At 39.7% G+C, this 27,527-nt stretch overlaps 1 protein-coding gene and 1 pseudogene across 1 annotated transcript; both read left to right on the top strand.

The window, feature by feature from the left end:
• The first annotated feature begins 1,344 nt into the window (after positions 1 to 1,344).
• Positions 1,345 to 6,147, top strand: LOC139473289 (uncharacterized). Its single transcript, XM_071255821.1, has 2 exons — positions 1,345 to 1,369; positions 5,063 to 6,147. Exons 1-2 carry the CDS (start codon positions 1,345 to 1,347, stop codon positions 6,145 to 6,147), a joined length of 1,110 nt encoding a protein of 369 aa, XP_071111922.1.
• Positions 6,148 to 6,885: 738 nt separating this feature from the next.
• On the top strand, positions 6,886 to 25,658 carry LOC139473181 (serine/threonine-protein phosphatase 6 regulatory ankyrin repeat subunit B-like; annotated as a pseudogene).
• The last annotated feature ends 1,869 nt before the right edge of the window (positions 25,659 to 27,527 follow it).

Genomic DNA, 27,527 nt, shown 5'->3' with positions numbered 1-27,527 from the left:
GTCCGGAGGGTGTACATGCTTCTGCCACAGTGCGGCGTAAATGAAGATAGTTGGTCATACAAGTCAATGATATTCAGAACTCGAATAACATTGAAACAACCCAATGAGGGGGTCCAGAGTGAGTGACTGAGTATGGTTTTACGCCGCTTTTAGCAATATTCCAGCAATATCACGGCTAGGGGGTCCAGAACTGATCATACCGTTGGTGATTTCCGCCAGTGACAATGAGAAACATGGCCTCGACATTTACCGTTTCAATCATTAGAAAATTACCATAATACATGTTTTAGACGTGGTTCAGAATGTATATACTTTTCGCGGTATCATTACTATTTGATGATGATTCATAAACAAATGCCCAGGATTTGAGTCGAACGGTCGACTCTGCTTTATACAGATATTTTTGTTGGATATAGAAAGGTGTTTTATTTATATAATTGTAAAGCATATTTCCAGCGCCACCTCTATTTACCATTTGGACTCTTCTTGCATATTGTTATTTGACAGTGTAACTTATTGTTAAACAATGACTGTAACCATATTGCAGTATTCCTGTTGGGATTCAGTATAAGCACATTGCATTTTATTTGAAGAATGATTTGTTGTCAGGAATATAGTACTATATAATGTAAGCAGTGGTGAGGAAGTTATTATAATTAGATGCTCGAATTATGTGTAAACTTCCGTTACGGAATAGCGTGGATGGATGTCAAGCGTTATAGACTGACCCGCTTTGAAAACGCACCAATATGAATCCATGAAAATATGATAGTTAGCAAAGAACAACGAAAATACCCACTGGTTCGGAGTGAAAGGAAGTTGGGTTTAACGCCGCTTTAAACAGTATTACAGTTATATCGCGGCGTGTCACCTTAATATGGGAGGAAAGCCCCAAGTGATGCAGGTCTCAGAAGTTTACCACTTCGGTGAAACCCACGAGCACGGGTATGGTGCTGACAAACCTAGAGACATAATCAGGGCGAACCGGGATTCGAAACCCCAATCATAGGATTCTGGCGTATCCAAGAGACGCAATCCTGCACAGCAAATCGCGGCGCCTTAGACGCCTGGGCCACCCGTGCCCCCTCCAGGGCCTCAGGACTAAAGCGGCAAACATTCAGTGTATTCGTGTGTTATTCGCATGACCTGTAGTTGTATTTTGACATAATTATTTTTCGAAGCTGACTTTCCTCTTGTTTCTTTTTTAAATTATAGGAGTGAATGTCTTCTAACGCCATAGTCACCAGAGTCCCATCTATGCCAAGGCATCCTGTAAATTATCAAGCCAATTCAAATCAGTGGTTGGTGTCATGAGCAAAGTTCTCCGCCGCCAGTTTCGATGACATGCAATCTGATCCTGATAGTACCTGTAAGTATTCTAACTCTACAGTATAGAGATCAATCATCATTGTCCGGATGTCCGGATGGGTGCTGTGCTGCATTCAATACCTAAAAGTTATAAATTACGGGAAGAAGCCAAAAGAGAGAGAGGATATTTATGGATGTCAACTTCTTTATAATGAGGAACTCCATAACAAAGAAATTGACATCCATAAATTCTCTCTCTCATGTGGAGCACTTCAAAAAGACTTTCAAAGGCTCGATTATCCGACAAAACAGTATCCACTGGCTGCACAAGTGAAACCTATATGAATAGGTCACTAAACGTCCGTGAATACAATGATTTCGAGAATAGGGTAAGCGTGTCCTGCCTTACGGGGAGCACGCACCACTCAATTTATATTGTAGATTATTTTTTTCCTTATTGTACAGCAGTACTCCTGCGTTGAGACTGCGTTGTACACAAACCAGGCAATCAAGTGATGGAACAGAAATATCCAATGAGACGATAGCGCAATTACTGATTTCGTTGTTAGTAAAAACTATATGAAAAAATTGAATTACTTTTGCCGTGTACAACTGCACAGATTATGCTGCAAGAAAAACGTTTGAGAAATATATTCGTTCCGCAACACAGTGGGGGCCGTTTTAGTGTCTTAATATGTCTAATGCCCTAATATTTCTTGTACAGATGACTCTATATTGTTATTAATAAATGCTACTGAGCACATGATATGGATGTATGAAGGAGATTTCCATGACTTCCATGATTTCCAGATGTTCAGGACGCGGTGAGATAAAACACAATGCACAAGAATGAACTTTGTTGACCATTGTGAGTCGTTTTAGTAAAGAAAAGAAATGACCCGTGAAGATCCGGGGAATAATAAGGGTAACTGTGTTTCAATCATATGAAGTGGCGTTTTGTTTATTTTTTGTTTAACACCACACTCGGCAATATTCCAGCTATAATATTGCGGTCTGTAAATGATGGAGTCTGGACCAGACGATCCCATGATTAATTTCTCAGTGGTGTAAATGTTATGTTATTGAAAATATCAACGTGCTATTTGGTCATTCGTCAATGTTTATCATACCAAATTCATTGACGCAACCCATACCTGGTAACAGGAGGTAGAGAGACACGAGGGGTGGTCTAACAACTGAATTAACAATGTCAATATCGGGTGTGAACACCATTTGCGTTGATACAGGCAGCAGAGGTGCATTGAAGACACTAGATTATTGAAAACAGCTTGGATGGATGCTGTTCTAATTGTAAACCCTATATTGGACTAACAGAGCTAGCGTCACCGACTGGTTCGCTCCATCCTTACCCTGACTAGTTCTGTGGGGGAGAGGTCTGGAGAAACAGCCTGTCATTGCAGTACGGCAATGTTATGGTACCGTCAAAATAGGATGCAACATGTGGGCGGGTATTATCCTGCTGCAACGTGACGTTATGTCCCTACATTTGCACAACGTACCGTAGCGTACGCCATTAACATTATCAATTAATTGCCATTAACAATAATGAGATTGTTCTCCCATGAGCTGTGATGCCACCATCGACGACGTTGAGTAACGCATACACCGCAAAACCGTTCTCCTGGACGTCTGAAAACCTTTACCCGACCATCAGAACTGACGAGCATACTGTCTCAGTCTTGCCTTCGGACAACATTCCTGCTAGCATATACCAACGGCACGTAGACGTTGATTTCCAGCAAGCCGCGGCACAGCTTAAGTGTTATTTACGGTTAAACAAAAGTGTTTTCATGAGTACCGTATAGATAATCAATCATTGTGTGCTGTTTACATTCAGGAACCAAGTGTGTGAGTGTCAGTAAATTATTAACTTCGTCATTTTCTTATGAAATACAATTAAGCGGCTCAGGCTTCATGGCGACATTCAAAGATGATTTCATGACTTCAGAGGTATAAACTTTTTCTACTCCTTTTTGCTGATGATATAGTTATGTTCTCGTGCATAGTACCTGGACTTCAAAAAGAACTTGAGTATTATTGTAACAAATGGAAATTGAAGGTCAATATCGATAAGACAAAGGTTATAGTTTTCAAAAATGGAGGGAAATTATCAAAACGAGAAAAATGGCTATATAAAGGTGAAAACTTATAAAGTTGTTTAACACATCATCTGCTGACGCTCGTACCATGTTAAAATGGTCGAGAAGGAAACTATACACGGAAGAATTATCATTTTCTAAATATTCAAGAATATCATCTTCAACAAAATCCGGCTCAGTACCTGTGCGTGCGTTGAAATCTCCACCTAACATAATATAATAGTTGCCGCAGTGAGAAAGAACATGTAGTAGCTCCTCCTGCAACAATAGCACACCGTTACTACAATCGGGTGATAACGTACTGTACCAGCGTGAGGATTCTGGGTGAATATACACACATGAGTACACTACATCCTTATCTGTATTGAACATGGTTTTGTCTAATAACAAAAAAATTCCACTTTTACGGATTTTTGTCCATTTCACCAAATTCTCAAACTTTTTTCTTATAAGAAGTACTATTCCACCTGAAAGGCGGCCGAAGTCAGATATTTTTTCTCCATGTTTTGTTATAACCTTAAAATCTGGAAATATGGATGGTAAGTCAATCTCTTTGGACCAGGATTCTGTCAACCCAATGATGTCGCATTTACATATAAAGCTTACAAAGTCACGATCCTGTAATTTAGCCATCAGCCCTGATACATTCCAAAATAAAAATTGTACATCCTTGTTGATAGTACTGTGGGGTACAATTGTTTGAAGCACCCGTAAATTGTCATGGCCCTGGCCACACCCCTATCTCACAGCCTTCCGACCAGGGGTCTGGGAGCGAGAGGTTGACCTAAGATAACGTCTCCTTCGCTCCCCGCTCCCAGAGTCATCCTGTGTTGTCCGTGTGTCTCTCCTGTCACCTTGTCTAATGCTTATGTCTCTACCTTGACTCTGCTGTGTGTTGTCATTTCCTTTTTCGCGTCTAATATCCTCTATGATTTTGACTCCTTTATAGAAAAATCTTTTAGTCGGATTTTCAGTTCGTAATTTATTGAGTTCTTGTCTTTGAGTGTATGTCAAGTCATTTGCTACGCCATATCCCATGTCTCTCAGGGTTTCTCTTCATCGGATAGTGTGCATCTTGTCCTCCAAATGACACATTTTTACAATCAGTGGGCGTGGTTTATGGTCACTTTTTAAAAAGATTCTGTGGGCCCGTTCAATGTCTCTATGTTGTAGTGGCGCTTTCTCGTCCTTGGCTCTAGCTCTGTTAATTACGTCTACTACTTTCTCTCTACAAGTACTGTAGGACTCATCCCCACTCTCGGGCACGTTGTAGAGGATAATATTATTCCTTCTACTTTGTCTCTCTTGATTTTCGACTCTAGACTCCAACTCACTGATACCATCCTAATAACTCTCTATGTCTACTCTATTATTCATAGCATCTATATCAAGTCTTAGGATCGCTTGTTCATCTTTCTGGTGATCGATCTCGTTTCTAATAACACGTACCTCTTCTTTGATCGGCTGTATTTCCGCCTTCACTGAGGTAATATATTTTGATATCTTGTTTTCCGAGTCTTTAATCTGCTGTATGATTGCTGATTTAAGATCAAATAAGTCGTCACCGATGGGCCCAGGGTATTTAGCGATATTCAGCAGTTTGTACTCTAATCATGGCAATATTTTTGTTACAGTTGAATGCCAAGTCTGCGCGTCAATAGGACACAGGTACGAAGACGAACACAAGGGAGGTCGTCAGCACGCTAAGATACAACTACATGCAGGATACAGCATCATAAGGGGAAAGAAAAGCAAAGAAAAGTCGTCAGTTCTGTGGAAAGTAGCAAAAGCAGTGTCAGCTTTACGTAACAGTGGCGGGGGAGTGTTGTTGGTACACTTGGAGGGGATATCATCAGAAGATAAGTGTCTCGAATACTTTGATGAATTTGTAGTAAAGACATTCACAAACTTACTGGAAGGTGGCGAACTGTATACTGACTCATATGAACGTTATTTTCTTAGCGAGAAACCGAAATTCACAGACGCGTGTGACTTTCTTGTAGTTGACGTTAACAAAACAGCTGGTGTAGCAACAGTTGATTTCAACACTAAGGCAAACAATGATAATGAGAACCTGGTTATAACATCACTGAACCTTTTGGAAGTATTAAATAAAACAGAAACAAGTGCAAAGAACCAAGCTTCTCTTAGGAATCTGCCAGATAATGTGAAAACGTTTCATGAGAATCGACATATACAGTTGAAAGCATTTAAAGACAACACTGAAGAGATTCAGCGAAAACGAGCTGATGTGGGAAAACTGACTGATCATATCTGGCACACTCTTAAGCTGAAAGACAATATAACTTCTATGTCAAAGCTGGTTCAAGGCGGGTCATACTACTTGGGTGTTAACGAAAAGAAAGTTCTCACAGAAAGAGGTTATCAAACAAAAGTATCAGACATTGTTGGTTTCAAGCTACTCGTGAATCAAGCATCCTTGATAGAGAGTATCTACAGGAAGGTTGAGACTGATCTGTGTGTACTGACAAAGCATGGAAAGTTTACCGACGCTCCTAGAAACCTGATAAACATAGCGTTTCATCCTACCCAAAGACAACATTTTGTTATGGAAGTAGCTGTTCGATATTGCGATGGAGTTGTGTTTTATGATAAAGATGGGCCGAGATCCTACATTCTCGATGAAAAACTCAACACGGTAAGGCGAATGAACAAAGTTGAATGGCTTGAGAAATTCCGCAGCACTCGTGCATTCTAACTTGAAAGTAACGCTTATTTAATAGTATATCATATTGTGGAAAGCATGATGAAAGGATACCGTTCAGTAGACATCAGCTGAACTCAGGAAGAACATTCAGGAAGCATGAATAGCGCCATCAGCTATACTCAAGTAGCACCATCAGCTGTACGCAAGCAGCACCATCAGCTGTACTCAAGTAGCACCATCAGCTGAACTCAAGTAGCACTATCAGTTGTATACAAGTAGCACCATCAGCTGTACACAAGTAGCACCATCAGCTGTACTCAAGTAGCACCATCAGCTGTACACAAGTAGCACCATCAACTGTACTCAAGTAGCACCATCAGCTGTACACAAGTAGCACCATCAACTGTACTCAAGTAGCACCATCAGCTGTACACAAGTAGCACCATCAGCTGTACACAAGAAGCACCATCAGCTGTACTCAAGTAGCACCATCAGCTGTACTCAAGTAGCACCATCAGCTGTACACAAGTAGCACCGTCAGCTGTACTCAAGTAGCACCATCAGCTGTACACAAGTAGCACCACCAGCTGTACTCAAGTAGCACCATCAGCTGTACACAAGTAGCACCATCAGATGTGCACAAGTAGCACTATCAGCTGTACTCAAGTAGCACCATCAGCTGTACACAAGTAGCACCGTCAGCTGTACTCAAGTACCACCGTCAGCTGTACTCAAGTAGCACCACCAGCTGTACTCACTAGACAACACCAGCTGTACACAAGCAGCACCATGTCCGACAGCAGTAGTGACACCTCAGTCGGGTCCAGCCCATACCAGTCTGACCAGGAAGTCATAACATACGTCATGGTTGGAGAAGACACAAATACAGGTAGGAAATTAATTGTCAATCCTATGAATCATGCCCCCCAGGGATACAGGTAGGAAATTAATTGTCAATCCTATGAATCATGCCCCCAGGGATACAGGTAGGAAATCACTTGTCAACCCTATGAGTCATGCCCCCCAGGGATACAGGTAGGAAATCAATTGTCAATCCTATGAATCATGCCCCCCCAGGGATACAGGTAGGAAATCAATTGTCAATCCTATGAATCATGCCCCCCAGGGATACAGGTGGGAAGTTAATTGTCAACCCTATGAATCAGGCCCCCCAGGGATACAGGTAGGAAATCAATTGTCAACCCTATGAATCATGCCCCCCCCCCAACCCCACCCCCACCCCCAACCCATTGATGCAGGTAGGAAATCAATTGTCAACCCTTTGAATCATGCCCCCCCAGGGATACAGGTAGGAAATCAATTGTCAACTTATTGTCAATTTAAAACAAGTATTTTTTTCTAATATTGGAAATATCAATCGTGTCTTAATCAACGGTTTTAAGCCTAGCCTTTTGCGATCATCGGGATTACAAAGTTCATATGCTCCTTATTAATAACCACGAGTTGTGTTATTTCCACCTTAAACTTTTCCCCATTTAGAAACAAATACGTCAAAATTGTTCAAAACTTATTGCGCCTTATGCGTTGACATGCGTATATGTCTTGCGAAACAAATATCCCCATATCTAATTTGGGAAAAATTCCTTCGCGGAGAAATAAGTTCCTGGAACTCTTCGATATGAAAATATCTGAAACTATATGACGGTAGTTACAACACTAACGAGTGTTGTATTTCATTATACAGGTGGTGTAATCTTCACTTGTGGAACGGCTGTTATATCCTAACAGTATACAGTCAAGTTTCGTTAATCCAACACTTGTTAATCCGACAATCGGCATTATCCGACACATGATGGGAACCGATTAAATCAGTGCTATTTAGACCCGTTAATCCGACAGTCTCGTACTCCGACACGGACGCGCCTTATTTGCAACGAATTGCTGAAGTCACTTATTAATCAGTCTCGTTAATCCGTGGTCATCCGTGGTCATCTGCCCGTGACATTAGCCACTAATTGTACGTATTGTAGTCGGTGTCGCTGTCACTTTCGATGAAAATTTCGACGTCGTTTGACTGCAACTGGAGGTATAACAAGATTAATCGTTATGTTACACATACAAAACCAGCAAACATAGCGCCAGCTGGGATGTTACTGAGATGAACGTAATGTAAATGTTAATGTCTTGAATGGATACAACAATACAGAGGTTGATCGTTTACTAGTTTTTTAACTGGACAAGAAACGAATCTGTCAGGCACCACTTTTTACATAAATCAAATAGTCAAGAGAATATTTCAAAACAAACAAATAAATATATTTATTAATTTTGGAAATGTATTTGTTCATGATTATGTGCTTATTTCTCACCGTGACGTCTCGGACTTATTCAATGAAAGGTGCGAAAACCAAAACTTTTATATGGAATTATCAATATAATCGTATAAGGTTCGACCATCGGTGTACATGACATATATTTTTATATACTTTTCACAATTCTTCAACAAAATAATAAACAGTTAAAAATATCCCGTGATTACAATATTTAAAAAGGGGTGAAACAGCTGACTATATTGTACAAAACGCACAACCAGAAAATCGTTAAATAAATCTGTACTTGTTTAAAATGTAAACCTAGCAAAATTTAGATTTTACAGTGTTTCTCCTATTTCGAGAGATCCATCGTCTATTAGTTGCATAGATTGGCATATTTCATATGCATTGAAATGCAATCGTAGTTATGATTATGGAATTAAAAATAGAAACATGTTACATAGATTTTGTAAATTGCTTGACGCCATGACTGACACAAAATCAAGACGACGGTAGTTATCTGCATTTCTGACCAGTTCTCTTGGTTACAATGACAAACTTTAAAAGCAAAAAACAATACGCAGGTGGCCAGATTGTTTCTGCTTACTTACATGATACATTTATGTTGATACGATTCCTGAATAAACGAAATTCCTCCTCTGAAAATCCCGCGTACTAATGTCAGTGATGACGCCATTGAGTGAAAGTCGGTCACCAGAAGTGATGACATGTGTAAATATTGTTGTACGATGAGAAAAAAATAAGGGGTAGTGGGTATCATCAAGAAATATCTTCTGATGTATGTGGTATTAGCAAATGGCAATGATCTGATCATACCTGCTGGGGAGTAAGCGATCTAATGGGTTCAAATAGCTGGTGAGATGGTGGAGCAATAAGTCTTTAAGGGGTGGGGGTCAAATTCAAAATTGCCTTTTGCAGACAACAGCACGGGTAAAAACACTTCCGTTGGTCAGACATGCACGAATTCTTTGAGGCATGCTTGTGTTGAGTCAATCAATGTCAGCTTGACTCCACTCATGTTGTTCCACTCATCTGTAAGAGAAAAATCAAGTTCATTGAGAGTGGTGGGTGTATTTTGACGCTGACGTACACGTCTGCCAGTGACAAGCTTCATACGATACTCCTGATAATTCTACACAAAGGGAGGTTATTCGCATCTTTCATTGTTTATTCTGAGACGAAATGAAGGTAAACAACTTCTATGTAATGAACAAATATATATGTCTAATATTGATATGGTATTCTGACTGCACTGGTATATATGTTGGTTATCTTCCAGAAGATTTCCCCACCTTATTATTTGCTGATGACATGGTAAATGCTGCCGAAAGCATGTATATATTACATGAACATATTTATATGTTATGTACTACGTTTTACAATAATTATAGCATGAAAGTGAAAAGACAAAAGATTAAGATCATGATATCCAGAAGAGCTCGGCAACTTAAAACATCTGAAAAATGGAACTATGACGGACATATCTTAGAAACACTATCTGAATATATACATAGAGAATACTACACTCATTCTCTTTAGATACCATTATTTCGAAACGAGTGTCTTTCGCTCGGTCTGATACCATCGAAAGTTCACTAGTTTCGTAAAACTGGTATCTGAAGAGAATGAGTGTGGTGTTTCATTTATTACCGAAGTCAAATGTGCATTTAAGTGTAAATACATAAAAAAGACTTTCGTTCGTTGACAGATCAAACTAAAACCGGTTGCAAATCTGGTTGCTCATGATTATTGATACATGTATATGCCCAAATATGGGCATTGTTAACATTTCTATGCATACGCATTCACAACATGTTTCTGTTGTTGTGTGTGCAAAAATGACAGCATCAACGCTCAAGATTTTTTTTTAAGAATGTATTTGAACTTATGGTAATTCAAGAGCATTGTTGTTGGTATGCATGACAACTACCAGAAAACTTTAAAAGTCAATTAGCGCTGTGTTTTGAATCTCGGATTAACACTCGGTCCTCCGCACCGACGGGTTCCGGCTGTGCAGTCAAAATGGTTCGGTTTCCTTCATCTATCAGCTGAATTTATATCCTGTCCGTACCATTTTGAAAAAGGGAAATCAGAGTAATCGCCAAAGACGTTTATGTTAACTGAAATCAACAAACTTAAGTCTGCTTACATGTCAGTAACAGCTTCGAACGAAGGACAAGGTCACCATCGGAATAAGAAAAGACAACCGTCATCTACTCACAGCGTTTTGCGCTAGAAAACATAGGGAGCATTATTTTCACATTTGTGATGTTTGGGCCACAAAAACAGAAGTCAGGCACACTTCCACGGAGTTTTCGAATGATTCGTATCGGAACTGTTCACTTAGAGTGATCGTACATTCGTGTATCATGAACAAACACCTTCGGAAGACATGTCACAAAATACGCTTCGAATAGGGGTACTGATGGCACAACTGGGGCATCCAACGTAAGTCTAGATATCTGACTAGGTAGTTTAAACTGACTTCATTTCACCGGGCATTACCGTCTTAGTTAAATCATATTGAAAGTCCCAAAAGTAGTCGGGTGTGTCACGCTCATAGGGAAATTTCGATCTATCGGTAGTCGTTCATTGCATATGGATATAGCTCGATAATATAATGTCTGTCGTAGCTCTCTGCATAACAAATATGAATGAAAAGAGAATTTGATGCGTGTGACGACGATCTTGTTTTGTTTAATAAAGTGTGTGTCAGTGTCTCTTGCTTTCATGAGGTAACTTCCGTTCTGCCTAGTTGTAAAAATGAAGGAAGTCTCGTGATTTTTGTTATGAATGCAAAAAGTAGTTCCGGTGAGACTGAGGTCACGGTTATCCAATCAAAACGAATAAAACGAGGTCAACCTTGTACGACACACGTGTGACGTACGGATTTAGTATCTTACCATATGTACCTTCACCACGTCGATAATAAATCTTGGTATCTATGTCACACCTACATGTACACTAAGATGGTGGAAAACCTGTCTGCACTTATCACAAGCTGAGAAAGCTACAGTTGGTCTTTTAAGGTTTATTGAGCGTTTTAAACTCAATGTAAATATATCAATGTTCTGCGCACCTATTGTAATCTACGTCTCAGACGTTTGAGGATATCAATGTGTAACGTGTTTTAAAGGGTACAGTTATATTTTTCTAAACGAGTTTTAGGCATTTCAAGCAATGATGGTGAACTCGGTCAATTAGGAAGGGACCCGTTATATCTATTGTTTGACATGAAACTGTATATCCTACTGAATAAAATTGTTGTCCACGCAATGCCATACGTAATCCAAAATTTGATAAAAAAATATGTTGCTTTCAATTGATAAAGCTGGAAGGCAAACAAGAGTCGGATTTGTTAGAAATATTTAGTTTGAATATGGGTATGGATTCGTTTGGTTAAATCATGGTGTCGGGAAGGTGCAAATACGATTAGTTTGTTTTGCTCAATGATTGAAAGATGTCACATAAAGATTGGCTTTGTATTATATATGGGAAAATAAAAATAAGTTTTTATGAACAGCGTGAATCTGTGTTACAACCACAACAATATCGAATCAATATTAAGAGTCAGATTTTTAAGAAATGTAAATTCCGTTGTGGAAATCTTAATTTGCATATTGAGTCTAGACGATCTGAAAATAGTTTGTATGAAGGAAGATTATGTTTATGTTTTAACAAAGTTTGTTTAAATATAGTTATCGTTTCTGTTGATCTGTCGTTTGAAGGATAATTTGAGGATTCAGTATTTTAGCATTGTGAACATACATTTTAACGTCATCATGAAAATTTATAATAACCAACAAGCATGGAAACTAGGTGCAAAATATTTATGTTTTCAATGTGAGAAATCAATAAATTAAAAAACATCATGATATGAATTTATAGCATTTGTTGATAATGCATATTGATAGTAATGCATTGAATGTACAAAGGCGGACCGTTCACCAATATATTGTTTGTGAATTACGGGCCGGATGGCAAAACATTCCGAAATATATAAATATCACATATTACATTACATTTGTTTGTTTTGAAACAATCTTTTAAATATATGATTTATGTACATGTGATGCCTTACAGGTTCGCTTGCGTCAGTACATTTGATGATACTTGTACGCCATTAATAATGGGTAAACATGAGTCAAATCACAGACACAATGAGGTGTATCCGGGGATCTAAGGACTGATTTACATGTTTATGTCGTACGATTTTATCATACTTAATGATCTGTCATTATACCTACAAGTGTAAGGTTTCCTGTTGATGTTTGTATTGACAGTTTGGTTACTCTGAAAAAGACAATGCAGTGTTGTAATCCATAGCAAATTATCAACAGGACAGCGGAGTAAAGCCCCCTTTTCTTCGCTCATGTGTATACCTCTCTGCCTTCTTTTGACGTCATAATGAAAACTCGATATCCCTCATTCACAACAAGTTACCATTTGTATCGAATATGTAACGTTATCAATACCCTTACAAATGTATTTGATTTATCACAATGTCATTAAAATATTAGCCAGTAATTTGTTCGTTTATAGTCTACACGAAGTTGTCAAATACACTTTTCGACGCACAGTACTTGTATCGATGTACGAATAAAAGTGTTGAAAAATGCTGTGTGTTCACGCTCAACAAAATATCAGTCTGTTTTTCAGATCAATCTTATATTTGGCAATTATTGTACACACTCTGATAGGAAATGTAATATTCTAATTTTATAGTTAAAGATAGATGCGGTTCCGCGCGACCGCACGTCTCGCACAACGTTTACCTTTTCATCATCTCATGAAAATGTGCAACAGAAAAATAGCTCGGCATCCAGCGGGTTAAGCTGCAACTGTATGTTGCTAGTGATATCAGTGATGTGCAACATGACGTTAATTGAACTCTACAATTACTTACAGGTTCAGCAGACACACATGCAAGACACAGTAATGACAGTAACACGGTAAGGCAATGACAATAGACAGATAAAAACTCTGCAGCTCGAACAAGCTTTAAATGTGAATAATATTTATGAAACGCACTCTGGACCTTCAGCACATCTTGATTCCATATACTTGTTATGTAAATAATACCAAATATATGCAAACAGTTTGGAATTTTGTCATCACAGGTAGGACGTGACGAGCAGGATAATAAACCAAGCCTTGACGGAGCAGGATGTTCAACAGACATACCTCAAGGTGCGAACGTTTCCATCATAAGTGTTTTGATAATAAATCATCTTAACAAGTTCAGAAGATACTTGTCACTGTAGAATTACCACAAACTACTCATAATTAGGATTCAGTATTTACAACTTGAAAATCCAATCTTGGCAGCTGAAAAATGAAAAAGATTTACGTTAGATTCAGATACTCTGAAGCAGCATAGGCAGAGTTAAATAATCCAATACCGACAGACAAACTGAAACTGCTGCATCTGTTGCCATGTGGCGCTGAAGGTGTCGTCGACCACAGATATCATCTAGGTACCTTAAGGTATACCGAAATTAACCCTGAGCGAACTTGTGGGGCCAGTGTTAAAGCAGAATAGACTTGCTATCATCACTATTTGATAGCGATTCATGGACACATGCTCATGATATTGTCGGAATCGTACTTGGACTCGTTGATCACTTTGAGAGTGTATTGTAAAATTTAATAACATCAACATGGCTTGACCTTTACCACTACCCTTTCAAGTACGTCACACTGTTTAGACTTCCAATCTGAAGAACTATATGACATCATAATAGGGTGTGTACTTTAGAAGTCAATGTCCTGCAACACCTTCCTGGATTTGTTGGTGTTAGTAAAGGGAAAGGTTTGATGGTTTCTGAAATTTGAAATATTGTGGAACATTTTGAGAAATTGTCTTCTTTCTGAGATTGTTACTTTTGTTCAAAGCATCTACGCCCATGTTTGCAAAGTACAAATTCAGGAACATTTAATGATTTAGTGGAGCCCATTTCAGGCGTGTAGGATGAAGGAACTGCTACGAGTTATTTAGCTTGAACTTTTAACTTTAAAGATATAAGAAATTTGAATTTGGCAAAAGGGTAAGTTTGTGAAAGAAGTCGAAAATCTGAATACATATTTACAGTTGTGGTAAAGCGGTAATTAGAACGATCATGGTCTAACATATATCCTATACTTCTGGACGACAAATCAAAATGCAGGAATCTCTTTTTATCATGTTAGAATATTACATGTTTCACGAAATTACTATTGTTTATCAGGTAGCCTCGTCAGACTTGAGGAAGAAAATATTCAACTGAAAAAGGTAACTGTTGATCAGTAATACAATGTTAAGGTGACGTGTGGTGAAATAGGGTTAAACGCTGCGTTCAAGATTATTTCAATCACATAGCGACGTCAATGAATGTGTGTGTGGATGCTCATACTAGTCTCGACTTGTGTCCGGTTTTATTGTGTCGAGACAATACCAATCGCCAGGCAGGGTAACAAGTGTCTTGACCATCAACCTCCACTCTCCAGTCAGATACCGTATCCACTATCCCATGGAGGCAGTAATATAACGTTATACTTGCTATGATAACACAGAACACGTACACATGAAATAAAAACAACAAATTGATCAATCAGTCTTCAATAAATACTGAAAAAAATCAAAAAAGCAGTCTAAAGATAAAGCATCTTTTGTTTTGAAAAAATAACGATCGAGATAGTAATCAGTATAACAATCTTTAAACGAAAATAAAGAAAATATTTTGAACAAAAAAGGGAAACTTAAAAAAAATATTTTTAAAGAATAAATTTCAGTTCCTATGAACCAAGATGATGGTAACTTAATCCAAACATCTGAAAGTGAAACAAAATGATAGGCACCTGGTTCATAGCAGAGTGATAAGGCAATAAAATATGCAAGTATCCCATTTTGTGAACGTATTTCCATATTTCTTCTCAATCAATATACCATATTCTTAAGATCATATTTTCCTGGATAGCTGATTACAGAGCAATGGCCTTTCTTGGTCAATTATTTATTTTCATTATCAAATAGAGATGAGCTGATTCTTCCAACAATATTTGGGACCGACCATTGGAAATTCTCGTATGACCTGAGGATTTGATTTTAAAAAGTAATCTCATTTCGAAAGCACTCGAAAAAAGAGTTCTAGGGTTTTACAGAAAACATCTTTTACTGGATATGCTTGATCTTCTGCATTACATGTGTTCTTTGTAAAAATAATTGTTTGGCTTCTTCTTTCCAACAGGGATGTTACCCCCTTTTCTACATTTCTTACATTGATATTTACTCCTGATTTTGCACTGTTTGCATCCGTAGAGAATAGAGGAGCTGGAGCACTTCGATGGACTGAGTCTTGCTTCTTGGGACAGCGGCTTCCACAGTGAAACAAGCAGTCTGGCATCCTGGGGCAGGGGTCCAACAACTCACAGACGTCAACAGGATAAAGTAGGCCATGTTGGCAAGATAAAAGACAATCTAAAGAGGCTTTTCAATCCCAGACCGCCAAAACAGACAGGTTAGTGAATATGTGAGGTTAATACATCACCGCTTGTATCCCTATTCAAGCGATATAACAACAGAAGAACCTCAAACTACTACACATGTGGAATGGCGAGGCTCCCTGTGCGTAGGCACCAGAGTGTGCCTTTAGAATACTAGCATGCCTACCATTCCCTGGAGACCTAAATGTTTGTTTCTAACCAATAACACAGAACTTATTAATTTTTAATTGTGGAAGTGGCACAACACTAGTGGAGGTGCGAGGACACGTCAGCTATCGGACTAAACTGGCAATACATGAGAGAGCGATACTGGACTTTGACCTTGTGTTAATAATGCCGAGGAGGGGACAGGATTGACATATTATATATGCCTTGATATGACATGTAGAACGTTACTGTGATACGGAGGGTGATGAGGGGTTGGGGGGTGGGGGGGGGGGGAGGCTTATCTCTAGGATGGTGGTGAGATGAAAACTGGGAAACACCGACTACACTGGAAGCTTATCTATTTACTTTTTTCCGTTGCAGATGACGTTTTCCACCCAACCTCAGTCTTGCGTGTTGGAAATGAAGGCGAGCAACGGATGTCAAATGCTACACAGATGGTGGCTGAACCAGTTCATGGTAAAGCTGGGAAACAAACAACTAAATGGACATTTAAATCATCATGTATAAATTTGCTTCACTTGATAGGGGAGGTGATTGTTACAACGTAAATTGTAATAACGCGGTAAATTGTAAAAGACAGCGGTAAAATGTAATAACACTGCGGTAAATGTTACACTGTGGTAAATTGTAATACATACTGTGGTAAATTGTAATAACGTCACTGAGGTAAATTGTAATAAAAACTGAGGCAAATTGTATTAAAGATTATTCATTTGCAAACATACAAAGAAACCTGCATGAAGTTTGAAATGTGCGACTGAGCTGTTTGGAAATCAAAATCCGGACTTTGAAACGACTGTTGTACATTAAATTCTTTAATATTTGTATTTACTCAAAACAGAATTCGAGTTACACTGTTTGTTTGACATCAACAAGATCAATTCCAACATCCAGCATGTTTAAGGAAATAAAAAAAAAGCGATTTTCCTTCAATTTCTATCATTCGTATTGTAAGACAGGTGCGGCAAATTGTACCAAATTGTAATACCAAGTGCGGTAAATTGTAATAACATCTTGTAATCCTTCCGATTTCAAACTGAATTGAAGTTCCGGTGCTTGTTCGACCTTAACAAGATTGATTCCAACCTCCAGCATATTTAAGGAAATCAAGAAAAGCGATTTTACTTCAAATTTCTGTCATTCATATTGAGAGGCTGGTGTGGCAAATTGCAACAAACTGCGGCAAATTGTAATTCCAAGTGCGGTAAATTGTAATAACATCTCTTAACCCTTCCGATTTCAAACCGAATTGAAGTTCCAGTGTTTGTTCGACCTTAACAAGATCAATTCCAACCTCCAGCATGTTCAAGGAAATCAAGAATAGCGATTTTACTTCAATTTTTGTCATTCATATTGAGAGGCTGGTGCAGCAAATTGCAACAAACTTCGGCAAAGTGTATTAACATCTTGTTATATTGTTACAACAGAGAGACAGTGTTATTTTGTTCAATCACAGCTCTTCTTAGTTTTGCAGACTAACATACAATGCTAGATTCTTTAAAATATCTTCATGTTTACTGGACATGAGGGTATAACATTTATTTATTGAAGGATTGACACAGACGTTTGCTGGTATGTAATAGTTCACAAACAAGGATAAAATGGTTATCTTCTGTATACAATTTGTGACAGTAAACATACTCTCTCACATCTTGGTTGTTTGCATTGTCGTACGGTTTCAATTCTTAACCGATGTTAACAACATCTTAGTTTTGCAAGACAGTTTCTAAATTTAGAGATACTGATTACATTTAGATACATTTCAAGACCAAATGACGTTGTTTACAAAGAATGAATATACGTTTTTAACCGTTTTGGAGGGCGTCAAGCCAGTTTTGTTCGTAGGAAGACTTGTAAATTCTGAAAGAAATGTTAGAACAATACCGACAGATTGATGTTCCTAAATATAGCCAAAACAACAACATATTCTAACATTTGTTTTCAAAATTTACAATTCGTCACCAGTATTTTACAGCACGTTTGTAAGCATATCATATATATAGAATACTAAACGAGCCCCCGTGTAGTACCAATTTTATGAAACGAGTGAATAGTTCTGGTATCTGACGAGCGAAAGCGAGTCAGATACCACAACTATTCACGAGTTTCACAAAATTGGTTTTACACGAGAGCGAGTTTAGTATTTTATTTATTACTTGTCATTTATAACGTTTTTAGAATTATACTGTTGAGTGTAAATAGGCTGACACCTACACGATCCATGGCATAATCCAATTGAGTTTAACAGAATAATACTTCAAACACGTCAAAAGTTGAAACGTATGAATTTAATATCATACAATGGTCCACCTTTAGAATTCAGGCGTTCGTCCCACAAAATTATCGTAGTGCTAAGGCTATCACAACTCACATAATTTAACTTAGACTAACGACTATCGTTGCGCTAGAGTACGATCGCCTTGTGGAACGGGCCTTGCACCTCAAAGTTTACAATTACGTCACAATACCCGATGACGTAATTTGTGGAATTTAGTTGCGAGATCCATCGGCGAAACAATGCCATGTGACGTCAGCCTAGCAACAAGGTTGCTGGAGTTATCCAGTGTGCATAAGTTCCTCCCAGTGATCTATCATCTCCACACACAATGTCGTTGAATACGCCAAGGGATGTTGAGAGCTTTCAATATTTGTTCGTGAAACGTGTTCCGAGAGTACATAAGCACGCGTTTTGGTATTAAACAATGTGTAATAAAGCTGTATGTTTATTAAACGGGTGATCTCTTCACGGGCAAGTAATAAATAACGGATATCTGACAAATTCTCCCCTAACCATATGACTTGGAGTTGATAATTTTACGCGTAAGAAACGCTTGTATGTCGATAAATGAATCACCTCAATTTCTTTACAACGTTTTGAAATATGTCTCATTTGGCAGGGGTTGAATTGCTGACAATATCTTAAATAAACCACACATAACCTTATTTGTTTGCAACGTGGCATTTGCAACATTCTTATTCCATGACAAAGATTTAGAAAATATCATTCCAAGGTACGAATATAATGTAACACATTCTATTTGTGGGTTATGATTAAGTTCATTAATAAACGTTGAGAACAATAGTGGAATAAGAACGCACCCTCCTCTACATTTTATAAACATACCATAGTTTATTTCTGTTTACTAAATCGAACGCCTCAGTAAAAACCACTAAAGCCACATATAGCTTGCCGCGTTTTTCCTACATATACCTCTGTATTTTACAGGGCAAAATAAGAAATTTGTCTCTTGCGATTAATATATTCTATCATATGCCTCCGACCAAAATGTCAATCGCTTATTTAATATATATGTATAAAATTTGCTTTAAATTATGAAGAAATAAGTCCAAATTGTGTTGGCGCAAAATGAACAGCTTCTTTACATTCCCTGCGGCAAAAGTGCCTATTGCCAATTGGATCGGTAAAAAATCCTAATTACTCTCTGGCGTTAACGTTTAGTAATTACAATATTCGTGAAATCCTCGATTCTGAACTGCAGATCTTTAAGCATATCCGGCAGTAAAAGTGACATCAGGGTATATTAAAGCTAGAATTTGAATGCAACCACAAACTGTTTTAACCGTTACACCCTTACAATAAAAGATATGGGACTAGACATCATAAACGAACAATGACAAGACAACGGCGACATATTTTTTACCCCGAATGACTGAACCTGGATCACTACCATTGTATCCAGTGCTCGTTACCCAAGTGGTAAAACTGATTAGTCTCGATCTTACCCCATCTGTCAGATACATAATGAGAATATAAGACTTGTTGATCCTACTTCTCATTTTGGATGTTATTAGTTCAAAGTTCATTTTGAAATTAAACACACGTTTAATTATTGAAATATATAAAACAGTATTGAATATGTTAACAAGCTCTATATTAGCAAATTTTAAATAACCACATTTCATAACTAATTCTGGAGATTAACTCTGAGTAATTCTAACTAATTAAAATTAGTCAGATGTATTTGTTCATGACATTAAATGTTGATTTCATATATCATTTTTTTTATAAATTAATATCGTGCAAACTTCAAAATTTATACCAAAACAATGAGTTTATTTACTCAATATGTGATTAAAGCATGTGTCAATATTGCCACTTTTTAGATTCACACAATTTTGTTCTGCCTTTAGATGCGATGTTGAAAGTGAACCTGGGGCTCCCTTATCTGGATGTTATTACAATTTACAGCACTTGGTATTACAATTTGCCGCAGTTTGTTACAATTTGCCGCACCTGTCTTTCAATAGAAATGATAGAAATCGAAGCAACATCATTTTTTAATTTTTTTTAAACATGCTGGAGGTTGGAATTGATCTGGTTACGGTCGAACAAACACTGGAACTTGAATTAAAATTAAAATCGGAAGGATCGGAATGTTATTTTAATTTCCCACACCTGTCTTTCAATATGAATGACAGGAATTGAAACAAAATGACTGTTTGCGATTTCCTTAAACATGCTGGAGGTTGCAATTGATCTGATTAAGGTCGAACAAACACTGTAACACGAATATAGTTTGAAATCGGAAGGATTACGAGATGTTATTACAATTTACCGCACTTGGTATTACAATCTGCCGCAGTTTGTTACAATTTGCCGCACCTGTCTTTCAATAGAAATGATGCAAATGAAGCAAAATCGCTTTTCTTGATTTCCTTAAACATGCTGGATGTTGGGATTGATCTTGTTAAGGTTGAACAAACACTGGAACTTCAATTCCGTTCTGAGTAAATACAAATATAAAGAATTTAATGTAGATTAGTATTGATCATTCAGTCGTTTCAAAGTCTGGATTTTGATCTTCACTATTTAGATTGACGGTGACAGGGTTCAAAGTCCTATATTGGGAGTAGATCTCATGTGTGAGGTAAGATGTTCATGGGTAACATTGGATCTTCTTACTATGTGGGCAGCTGATGTACAGGGAGACGTGAAAGAGGGCAAAGGGCACTGATTTTGCACATGGAGCTTAGTGTTTATGGTTGGGTAATACCGTATAGTCAGTATATAGATTATTCGTATCTGGCTTTGATGTTATTCCCTGTTGTGACAAAATTAATCCTTTTCTTTTAGTGACACAGAACCACCTACATGCTGATACAGACCTCTATTTTGCCTGCAAGAAGGGAGACCTGGACCGGCTTAGACGCATCTTATCTAAGTGTCTGGTAGACGTTAACAGTAGAGTGAAGTACGGGAGGACACACGTGATTGATGATGACGGCAACACCATCCTTCATGTTGCCTGTCTTGGAGGACATGTGGACATAGTGAAGTATGTCCTCTCACAGAAGGTTGCAGACATCAACAGTAGGGGAAAGTACGGGAGGTCACCCCTGATGGTAGCAGCAGAGAAGGGACACAGACAAGTGTTTGACTTACTTGTGAGAGAAGGAGCTGATGTATCATTAGTGGATGATGACGGAGACACCATCCTTCATGTGGCCTGTCTTGGAGGACATGTGGAAATGGTGAAGTATGTCCTCTCACAGAAGGTTGCAGACATCAACAGTAGGGGGAAGTACATGAGGACACCCCTGATGGTGGCAGCAGAGAAGGGAAACAGACAGGTGTTTGACCTTTTTGTGACACAAGGAGCTGATGTATCATTAGTGGATGATAACAGAAACAACATCCTCCATATGGCCTGTCTTGGAGGACAAGTGGACATAGTGAAGTATGTCCTCTCACAGAAGGTTGCAGACATCAACAGTAGGGGGAAATACGGACTGACACCCCTGATGGTGGCAGCAGAGAAGGGACACAGACAAGTGTTTGACTTACTTGTGAGAGAAGGAGCTGATGTATCATTTGTGGATGATGACGGAGACACCATCCTTCATGTGGCCTGTCTTGGAGGACATGTGGAAATGGTGAAGTATGTCCTCTCACAGACGGTTGCAGACATCAACAGTAGGGGGCAGTACGGGTGGACACCCATGATGGTGGCAGCAGAGAAAGGAAACAGACAAGTGTTTGACTTTCTTGTGAGAGAAGGAGCTGATGTATCATTTGTGGATGATGACGGAGACACCATCCTTCATGTGGCCTGTCTTGGAGGACATGTGGAAATGGTGAAGTATGTCCTCTCACAGACGGTTGCAGACATCAACGGTAGGGGGCAGTACGGGTGGACACCCATGATGGTGGCAGCAGAGAAAGGAAACAGACAAGTGTTTGACTTACTTGTGAGAGAAGGAGCTGATGTATCATTAGTGGATGATAACAAAAACAACATCCTCCATGTGGCCTGTCTTGGAGGACATGTGGACATAGTGAAGTATGTCCTCTCACAGACGGTTGCAGACATCAACAGTAGGGGGCAGTACGGGTGGACACCCATGATGGTGGCAGCAGAGAAAGGAAACAGACAAGTGTTTGACTTACTTGTGAGAGAAGGAGATGATGTATCATTAGTGGATGATAACAAAAACAACATCCTCCATGTGGCCTGTCTTGGAGGACATGTGGACATAGTGAAGTATGTCCTCTCACAGAAGGTTGCAGACATCAACAGTAGGGGAAAGTACGGGAGGTCACCCCTGATGGTGGCAGCAGAGAAGGGACACAGACAAGTGTTTGACTTACTTGTGAGAGAAGGAGCTGATGTATCATTAGTGGATGATGACGGAGACACCATCCTTCATGTGGCCTGTCTTGGAGGACATGTGGAAATGGTGAAGTATGTCCTCTCACAGAAGGTTGCAGACATCAACGGTAGGGGGAAGTACATGAGGACACCCCTGATGGTGGCAGCAGAGAAGGGAAACAGACAGGTGTTTGACCTTTTTGTGACACAAGGAGCTGATGTATCATTAGTGGATGATAACAGAAACAACATCCTCCATATGGCCTGTCTTGGAGGACAAGTGGACATAGTGAAGTATGTCCTCTCACAGAAGGTTGCAGACATCAACAGTAGGGGGAAATACGGACTGACACCCATGATGGTGGCAGCAGAGAAAGGAAACAGACAAGTGTTTGACTTACTTGTGAGAGAAGGAGCTGATGTATCATTTGTGGATGATGACGGAGACACCATCCTTCATGTGGCCTGTCTTGGAGGACATGTGGAAATGGTGAAGTATGTCCTCTCACAGACGGTTGCAGACATCAACAGTAGGGGGCAGTACGGGTGGACACCCATGATGGTGGCAGCAGAGAAAGGAAACAGACAAGTGTTTGACTTACTTGTGAGAGAAGGAGCTGATGTATCATTAGTGGATGATAACAAAAACAACATCCTCCATGTGGCCTGTCTTGGAGGACAAGTGGACATAGTGAAGTATGTCCTCTCACAGACGGTTGCAGACATCAACAGTAGGGGGCAGTACGGGTGGACACCCATGATGGTGGCAGCAGAGAAAGGAAACAGACAAGTGTTTGACTTACTTGTGAGAGAAGGAGCTGATGTATCATTAGTGGATGATAACAAAAACAACATCCTCCATGTGGCCTGTCTTGGAGGACATGTGGACATAGTGAAGTGTGTCCTCTCACAGAAGGTTGCAGACATCAACAGTAGCGGAATGTACGGGAGGTCACCCCTGATGGTGGCAGCAGAGAAGGGACACAGACAAGTGTTTGACTTACTTGTGAGAGAAGGAGCTGATGTATCATTAGTGGATGATGACGGAGACACCATCCTTCATGTGGCCTGTCTTGGAGGACATGTGGAAATGGTGAAGTATGTCCTCTCACAGAAGGTTGCAGACATCAACGGTAGGGGGAAGTACATGAGGACACCCCTGATGGTGGCAGCAGAGAAGGGAAACAGACAGGTGTTTGACCTTTTTGTGACACAAGGAGCTGATGTATCATTAGTGGATGATAACAGAAACAACATCCTCCATATGGCCTGTCTTGGAGGACAAGTGGACATAGTGAAGTATGTCCTCTCACAGACGGTTGCAGACATCAACAGTAGGGGGCAGTACGGGTGGACACCCATGATGGTGGCAGCAGAGAAAGGAAACAGACAAGTGTTTGACTTACTTGTGAGAGAAGGAGCTGATGTATCATTAGTGGATGATAACAGAAACAACATCCTCCATGTGGCCTGTCTTGGAGGACATGTGGACACAGTGAAGTATGTCCTCTCACAGAAGTTTGCAGACATCAACAGTAGGGGGCAGTACGGGTGGACACCCATGATGGTGGCAGCAGAGAAAGGAAACAGACAAGTGTTTGACTTACTTGTGAGAGAAGGAGCTGATGTATCATTAGTGGATGATAACAGAAACAACATCCTCCATGTGGCCTGTCTTGGAGGACATGTGGGCATAGTTATGTATGTTCTCTCACAGAAGGTTGCAGACATCAACAGTAGGGGGCAGCAAGGGTGGATACCCCTGATGGTGGCAGCAGAGAAGGGACACAGACAAGTGTTTGACTTACTTGTGAGAGAAGGAGCTGATGTATCATTAGTGGATGATAACAGAAACAACATCCTCCATGTGGCCTGTCTTGGAGGACATGTGGACATAGTGAAGTATGTCCTCTCACAGACGGTTGCAGACATCAACAGTAGGGGTCAGTACGGGCGGACACCCATGATGGTGGCAGCAGAGAAGGGAAACAGATACGTTTTTGACTTACTTGTGAGAGAAGGAGCTGATGTATCATTAGTTGGTGTTGATGGAAACAACATCCTCCATATTGCCTGTCTTGGAGGACATGTGGACATAGTGAAGTATGTCCTCTCACAGAAGGTTGCAGACATCAACAGTAGGGGTCAGTACGGGCGGACACCCATGATGGTGGCAGCAGAGAAGGGAAACAGACAAGTTTTTTACTTACTTGTGAGAGAAGGAGCTGATGTATCATTAGTTGGTGTTGATAGAAACATCATCCTCCATATGGCCTGTCTTGGAGGACATGTGGGCATAGTTATGTATGTCCTCTCACAGAAGGTTGCAGACATCAACAGTAGGGGGCAGTACGGGTGGACACCCATGATGGTGGCAGCAGAGAAAGGAAACAGACAAGTGCTTGACTTCCTTGTGAGAGAAGGAGCTGATGTATCATTAGTGGATGATAACAGAAACAACATCCTCCATGTGGCCTGTCTTGGAGGACATGTGGACATAGTGAAGTATGTCCTCTCACAGAAGTTTGCAGACATCAACAGTAGGGGGCAGCAAGGGTGGACACCCCTGATGGTGGCAGCAGAGAAGGGACACAGAAAAGTATTTGACTTACTTGTGAGAGAAGGAGCTGATGTATCATTAGTTGATGATAACAGAAACAACATCCTCCATGTGGCCTGTCTTGAAGGAAATGTGGACATAGTGAAATATGTCCTCTCACAGAAGGCTGCAGACATGAACGGTAGGGGGCAGTGCGAGAGGACACCCGTGATGATGGCAGCAGAGAAGGGACACAGACAAGTGTTTGACTTACTTGTGAGAGAAGGAGCTGATGTATTATTAGTGGACGATCACGGAGACACCATTCTTCATGTGGCCTGTCTTGGGGGAGATGCAGACATGGTGAAGCATGTCCAAGCATTGAATGTGGTGAACATCGGCGACAGAAATGACCATGACCAAGTGTTTGACCTCATGGCAGCAACACAGGACAGCAGCTGTGTCTGACAGGGAAGAACAAATCGTGACATATATAGTACTAGTCTGTGTGTGTCTGATTTCTTGTCAAAGAACAAATATCTTGTATCTCACTTATATACATCTTCACATGATTTTGTAACGGATATCCAAGTATAACTTATTTTGTAGCTGGGTTTATCCTTGAATGAAGTAGCATGTTTTTGTACAACAAACACAAACTTCAAGTCAGGCCTTATTTTCTCTTTTCCTGAACTATGACCGCCAATAGATAAATAACTGTTATATTATGTTTAGCACAATCAGAAAATAGTAATTTATAGCTTGAATATGCTGAAGTGGTTTTAGCACATTCTACAATCCAATACTTATGTTGTTTACAATGTTTCCCATAACATCAATTTATATAAACATTGCGCAATGTGGCATAGGTGAATTGCAGATATTGGCGATATTACCCTAAATCACAAAGAACGAAGCATGGTGTATTTCACGATTAAGCCATCGTTCTATCATGACGTCATTTCTGCACATTCGAACATACGCTCGCATCATAAATTGGACAACGTTATTTTTTTAAGGAAGTGTCTCGTGCGTTGTTCCCCATAGATGTTGTTGGACAACGCAGATAACATCTGAACCATCTGATCCAGTGACAACGAGATGTGTAGCTGAAAGAACGTAGCTGGGGGAACGTCTGAAGGGAGGCAGGCATGACCTACCACAAGGTTGCTGTTGTCAGTGTAGATGTCACACAGGCAGGACATTCCTTCCTACCCTGGGGACAACTTGGTACGCACGTAGATGTGTAGCTGGGAGAACGTGAGAAGGGAGGCAGGCATGACCTACCACAAGGTTGCTGTGGTCAGTGTAGATGTCATACAGGCAGGACATTCCTTCCTACCCTGGGGACAACTTGTTACGCACCTAGATGTGTAGCTGGGAGAACGTCAGAAGGGAGGCAGGCATCACCTACTACACGGTTGCTGTGGTCAGTGTAGATGTTGCCTTCAAAGTAGTAACAGAGTGTATTGAGTGAATGTAGTATTCAGAGTATTTAATGCAGCACTCAGAGGTAATCCAGCTATATGAGGGCGGTCTGTAAATAATCGAGTCTGGACCAGACGATCCAGTGATTAACATCATGAGCAACTATGCCTTTACACATGTCTGTTATCACTATATGATTGTGATGTGAAATAAGGTGTGATATGTTTTATACCTGATTGCATTGTGTGTATATGTAATTGTATTTGATTTGCTGTGGTATAGCACAACGATGGCTGTTGTACCAACATTTGTATGTGAAGACAAGTAGTAGTGGTAGTAGTATTAATCGTAGTGGACATAAGCTTAGTTGTTGTGTTGTAGTAGAAGAAGTGGTTGTGGGACAGTGTTACAGTTTACTGGTAGAGTAAGGTAGCATTAGTAGGAGTAGTTTGTAGATATTTATGTAAATATCTTTTGTCTTTGTAATAAATGATGTTTTAAAATTTTCTTGGGGGTTCTGTCATTTCTACTTCCTCTTGAAGTTACACTACCCTTTATATGTAATGGTACAATAATTGCACTAGCCCAAGTATGTGGACACTGACCTTTCTATATTGTTTTCAGTGGTCCATTCACAAATGTTGTACAGATATTTTGCCCTTTACGAAAAGTGGAATCTGTTTTGATAGATATTAGCCATCTGATCCTGAGGCAGGTGAATCATTCCATCCCGGACATCTGAACCATCTAATCCTGAGACAACTAAACCATCTTATCCAGTAACAACTGAACCTTCTGATCCTGAGACAACTGAACCATCTGATCCTGTGACAACTGAACCATCTGATTCTGTGACAGATGAACATTCTGATCCTGAGACAACTGAATCTTCTGATCCTGAGTGAACTG

The sequence above is a fragment of the Haliotis cracherodii genome, unplaced genomic scaffold (genome assembly GCF_022045235.1).
Source record: "Haliotis cracherodii isolate W230 unplaced genomic scaffold, xgHalCrac1.p SCAF_27, whole genome shotgun sequence".
Classification (NCBI taxonomy): Eukaryota; Metazoa; Mollusca; class Gastropoda; order Lepetellida; family Haliotidae; genus Haliotis; species Haliotis cracherodii.
The sequence above is the reverse complement of the archived record's forward strand: the minus strand, read 5'-3'. Positions and strand labels throughout refer to the sequence as shown.